The sequence below is a fragment of the Haliotis rufescens genome, unplaced genomic scaffold (genome assembly GCF_023055435.1).
Source record: "Haliotis rufescens isolate VD_foot unplaced genomic scaffold, xgHalRufe1.0.p SCAF_20, whole genome shotgun sequence".
In the NCBI taxonomy this organism is placed as follows: domain Eukaryota; kingdom Metazoa; phylum Mollusca; class Gastropoda; order Lepetellida; family Haliotidae; genus Haliotis; species Haliotis rufescens.
This window is the reverse complement of record NW_025963891.1, coordinates 20,617,173-20,623,172: the sequence shown is the minus strand read 5'-3', so window position 1 is coordinate 20,623,172 and position 6,000 is coordinate 20,617,173. Positions and strand designations below refer to the sequence as shown.

The window sequence follows — 6,000 nt, the reverse complement described above, 5'->3', positions numbered from 1 at the left end:
TTGTTTTATCTCAGTGTGTATTCCGAGGACAGGTCATCACCAGCCTATGGCATCGGGTGGTCAGGCTCGCTGACTTGGCTGATGCATGTCATCGTATCCTAATTGCGTAGATCGATGCTCATGATGTCAATCACTGGATATTCTGGACCAGTCTCGATTATTTACAGACCACCGTCATATAGCTGGAATATTGAAAGGTGCATGAATATACTGTAAATTCCATTCTCTGTAATGGATATGACCAGTATCCCGTTGATTACCAGAATGTGTCATGAGTTGATGCATGTAGTGACGAAATACTAATGCACCTTCAATCTGTCTGAATGAGACAACAATATTTATTAGTATTTATTAGTAGTAGTTAAAATGTAATATCGCATCAGCATTACCATTGACGTAACCTTAAAACCGAACTTGGTTTGGTCGTGTCGTCAACTGGGGCTATATATTACATCATCTCCTCGTTTGAGGCCACATTCTACTGCACCATCATATTATCATAATATGTAACTTTTGTCTCGTATTGAGTTCCAGCTTCTTAAAAATCAGATCTTAGTGATTTTAATGAGATTGAGTATAAATCTGTGTTCGTCTTCAAGTAATGGCCAGGACTATTCACTATCAAGCGTGAGTATTGTCTGTAACGTCATTTTTACCAACGTCATAATCACTGAGACGTCTTCTGCTTGCATTGGCGTTAAAGACAAACTGGTACACACGTCCACTGAATATATGTCAAATGTGTTTGTGTGTTAATTATGTTATAAGGTTCTGAACTTCTTCAATTTCAAAAGTTTAACGTAGGCGCGCACGGGAAACCCAATCGTCTTAGGCGGGCTATGTCGCTGTGCAGAGTTGCGTCCCTTAGGCTTGCAAGAAATCTATGATCAATTCATGGGTTCGAATCCCAGATCCGCCTTGACTGCAGTTCTTGGTTTGTCAGCACCATACCGTGTTCGTGCGTTTCCCCAAAACGGTAAACGCCTCAGACATAAATCACTACAAGATTTCCTCCCACATCAAGCTGGCTCGTCGTGATATAACTGGAATACTGTCCAATAGCGGTGTAGATTCAAACTCACTCACTTACCCAAAGTTTGACCTCCTACGTCTCACTGACACAATCTGCATTTTCGTTACCGTAAACTAGGGACTGTTTAATGGGTTTTCCTAATGGGGATAGATTATTTTCTGTTTTACTCGACTGTGCGTTTATTAGAGATTCGCTTTTATTGTCCCGGGTGATTATGGGATAGATACCTATGCTTGTTGTAAGAGGCGACTGAATGGATCGGATGGTCAGGCTCTGTCACTTGGTTGGTTGTGTGGCATCGTACCCAGACCGTGTTGGGCGTTGCTCATAATATCAATCACTGGTTTGTCTAGTCCAGACACGATTATTAATTTTACAGACCGCCATCATGTAGCTGGAATATTGTGTTTTTGCGGCGTTAAACAAGCATACATTTTTATTTTGACTCGGAGTCAAGATCCTCGGGTCGGGGTTCCAAACCTCACCAATTTTCCAGCAGCCTAGCAAACATCTACGACCTCCTTTCCTCTTACAGTGGGTTTGATTTTACGCCGCAATTAGAAGTATTCCAGCCCCAGAAAAGAGCGTCACAGAGTGTACCCATATTGGGCATCGAACCCGGGCCTTTTGTGTAACGTGCAAACTCTGAAACCGCTTGACTGACCAACTGCCCTTCCTCTCACTTTAGGGGTCACGACGGTCGTCTGAGGCGTCGCAATTCTCTGTACAGAGTTGCGTCTCTTGGACCCGTCAGAAACTTATGAGTGTGGGTTTTGAATCCCGGTTCGACCCGATTATGTTTCTAGGTTTGTCAGCTCCATACCCGTGCTCGTGGGTTTCACCAAAGTGGTAAACGACTCATGCCTGCATCACCTCGGGCTTTCCTCGGACTTTAAGCTGACACGCCGTGATATTACTGGAATACTGTTCAATAGGGCGCTTAACTCACTCGGTCCTCTCACATTAAGTTGACAGGCCGTAACACACTCGAATGCAGCAATGGCGCCAACAACACATTGTCCATATTCATTAACAACATTCGACAAGATTTCATTTTTGTTTCGTTTATTTACATTTTGTAAAACTTTGGGATTTCAAAACGAAATCTTTAAAGGAGTAGTTCAACAGGATAATACTCATATTGCCATTTCTAACATATTTACATTAACTTTGATATCACGCAGGGTGGCGAGCGACCCCTGGGGATGGGGAAGATAACTCTCAAACACAACCTTGTCTCTGTAAAGAAGAAATAAAAAATAGCTGTAGGCTTGTCACTACGCAGGTTTCTATGGGTTTGTGCACAAATAAGGATATATACAAAGGTAAAAATATTCTTCTAAAACACTCCACAAGGTAATGTATGCACAAACCCTCTTCAGCATCCCTGCTGAAGACTCGGTGTTAATTGGAAGTACGTACCACACGCTTTTAAAACCTGTCCTCTTTCATGAACGAGCGAAAGAACGAAAAGTCTTTCTTAGCACAAGAGTGGTCTCCCTTGTTTGTTGTTCCCGGTAGAGGACGTACCTTAATTGTTTGTCGCACTTGTACAGTAATTGCTCAACGGCCAAACTACGATCACACCTTGGTTGAAAATCATTATAAAAGCCTGACGTTTTCTCCGTTACAAGCGAACAAAATAAGCTCAGTTAGAGAATTAATTCTAAGCGTAGTTCTGATCAAAACGCAAACGTATATAAAAGTGATAAATTATGCAACAAACATGCTTTGAAAGTTACGATTAAGCAGATATACCTTAATATCTGAAACACGTCGTGACGAGGGACGTGTAGTTAACCCGTGACCTTTAGGACTTTTCATACCGCCCCATGGCCCGACCCTGCTCTACACAGACGGAAAGTTTGGAAGACACAACGTGTTCCCCTGCAATTCTGCCTAATGCCAAACGTCTTTCTATCTTGGATCCTGTCGGAAATATAAATTCATCTCATTCTTTTCACAGGAATTTGTTTTCCTACTGCTTCGAATCAACAGAAACCCTGGCTATCAAACAACGATTGCTGAGGATGTTATTTTTGTTCCGTACTGTATCAGCGCCGCGTAACATATCCCTACGCGACTGTTGGCGGAAGGTTACGGCCATATATAGTCCCGGCATCAATCCGTCTCGCCCACACTTTACAAGAGGTGAGTTCGTTCCACAGCGACTCTCCTTGGGTCAACTAAATCACTGACTCACTACCTCAGAACAAGACTTCTCCACAAATCAAGGAATATCTAGAAAACAACTCTGTGGCAGTGAAAAGCAAATCCCGATTTTCTCGTCTTGGAGAGTTCTGGCACTCGCATGGTAATACGATCCTTGTGGCGAGAGGACATCATTCCAGCCTACCACCATCGCACTGATGGTTTTTGCTACTCGGCTCAGCGCCATAGCTGTGGTTACTATGGCAACCAATAAAGATAAAACGCACTCAATACTCTGTCCCAAGTTGAAGGTCGGGAATAGGTGAAGGTCGTATTTTGATTATAGGAAAGATGACTTGCGAAGAACACACGTGTATATGGTATCATATAATCCTTTGCACATCAAACAAGTTACGCACTTCTCTCTCACTCTGTAAAACTTAAACGTAAATGGTGAGACTAGTTGCTACAGTATTCCACACAAATTGGGAGCAATGATGGTCTGGGTGTAATACAAGGGGTTTTCATACAGGGAGGTCGTCATTCCGAGCCACCCACTGTATGAGGTCACATTGCACTTGAGAGTAGAGTTGACTGAACCACGACGGTTCCAACGAAATCGTGAAGGAGACATTTCTCAATAATCCCGGCCAAGTACTACCAAACGTGGAACCTCCAAACATTCACACATGAACATATCACAAGTCCGTTCCAGGCAGGTCAGAGGCTGGCTGACCAAAACCTGGGTTACGGTAGCCCGATGGGGACATAATGTTAGATGAGTCACTAGCGTAGGGCGAGGAGTGGCCCGGATACTGGGGCTCGAACTCCCCCGACGTGCGCCATGCTTTGGGTGAGTTGTTGTAGTCCCGGAAGGGGGGCCTAGCCATTTGTTGCTGCTGAGGCGTTGGGTGTGATGGCACGGGGGATGACGATCCAGAGATCGGTGGGGTGTCTGGAATTAAATAAAATAATATCGGTATCTACAATTGGTTCAGGTAATCAAACAACTATTGGTTGAATCAAACAGTAACAAACTTAGTGGTTGGTATGCATTGAACTACGTTTGTCTCGCAGCCAATGTGACTAAAAGGGACTATAAGACCACAAGAGGTACGACACAGGGATAAGTTCGAGATAAATAGGTCATTAGCTTGAAGTATATACCTCCTTGTAAACTAGTCAAAAGCAGTTAAGGATCACACGATTCTTTCATAACACTGTGGTTAATCTGTCATGTCATATACAAAATCAGGATTCCTATACTTCTTTTGAGGCCGTGACAGAAACAAACGGTTATAGCCCATTTTTGTCCTTATAATGATAACATATAGCAAAACCCTTAAAGAGAGCAAATTTCTACTTGTCCTTATGATACCTTAACTATTGGAAAGTTTTGCAAGGACTACAGGACTAGTGCCAATTTCTAACGCTGTGAGCAGAACTCAACAATATTTCCGCGTGTATCACGATGTTTGGAAATAACCTGTCCGTCGCGATGCTCTCGCGTTTTTTGTAAATAATAAATACGATGTTCTTATATCGGTATCTGTCAAAAACATACTGAATTGAATTTTGAATTTTATAACGAAAACATATATGAGCATTTCAAATATCGTTCCAACAGTATTTATTTCTTATGAATAAAAAATATACCAAAGAGGAATCAAACAATATAAAAGCGATAAAAGTGCTGATGCAGCGTTAAGTGTTTTTAACTCCCTCACTATATAAGACGAAATGGTTGCGTGTAATAATGCAAACACAAACACACATCCATTTCTTTCAGAATGGTATGGGTATGTACACCTTGGTTTCATGATACAGACGTGTGTGCTATGCGAAAACATCCCAGTGCTTCATGGTAGAGATGTACTCACAAGACGTGTAGACGTTAATTCCACATCAATCAATCACGTAATGGCGTTATTAATTATTCATGTTTCGTGTTTGACAGTGATGGTCTACAGAGTGTGTAGATGGTTGACAGTGCTGGTCTACAGAGTGTAGATGTTTGACAGTGCTGGTCTACAGAGTGTACGTGTTTGACAGCGTTGGTCTATAGAGTCTGTAGATGTTTGACAGCGTTGGTTTATAGAGTCTGTAGATGTTTGACTGTGATGGTCTACAGAGTGTAGATGTTTGACAGTGATGGTCTACAGAGTGTGTACGTGTTTGACAGTGCTGGTCTACAGAGTGTGTAGATAATGACAGTGCTGGTCTACAGAGTGTGTACGTGTTTGACAGTGATGGTCTACAGAAAGTGTAGATGTTTGACAGTGATGGTCTACAGAGTGTGTAGATGTTTGACAGTGCTGGTATACAGAGTGTGTAGATGTTTGACAGTGCTGGTCTACAGAGCGTGTATATGTTTGACATAGATGGTCTACAGAGCGTGTAGATGTTTGACAGTGCTGGTCTACAGAGCGTGTAGATGTTTGATAGTGATGGTCTACAGAGCGTGTAGATGTTTGAAAGTGCTGGTCTACAGAGCGTGTAGATGTTTGACAGTGCTGGGCTATAGAGTGTGTAGATGTTTGACAGTGATGGTCTACAGAATGTAGATGTTTGGCAGTGCTGATATACAGAATGTGTAGATGTTTGACAGCGCTTGTCTACAGAGTTCTGTACATGTTTGACAGTGCTGGTATGTTTGGGGTCAAGCTTGGTATCTGCAGTTGTTTCGGTCTAAAATCTGTAGCGCCCCTCTCCCCAACCCCCTATCTTCACAGTATGTCTCAACCCCGAGAATGCTACAACAAGGCAACAGCGATCTCTGTCTGTTTGACAAAATGAAGCATTACATTTTGACGTTT

At 42.5% G+C, this 6,000-nt stretch overlaps 1 protein-coding gene across 5 annotated transcripts in view; it reads right to left on the bottom strand.

Moving 5' to 3' along the window:
• Positions 1-2,081: 2,081 nt before the first annotated feature.
• Positions 2,082-6,000, bottom strand: part of LOC124137548 (synaptopodin-2-like) — a 64,824-nt gene continuing 60,905 nt past the window's right edge. For all 5 annotated transcript variants that reach the window (XM_046503906.2, XM_046503898.2, XM_046503913.2 and 2 more), the window contains one exon: positions 2,082-4,139. In XM_046503906.2, the coding sequence (XP_046359862.2) occupies positions 3,883-4,139 (257 nt within the window). In that variant the 3' untranslated portion in view covers positions 2,082-3,882. The remainder of the gene's footprint in view (positions 4,140-6,000) is intronic.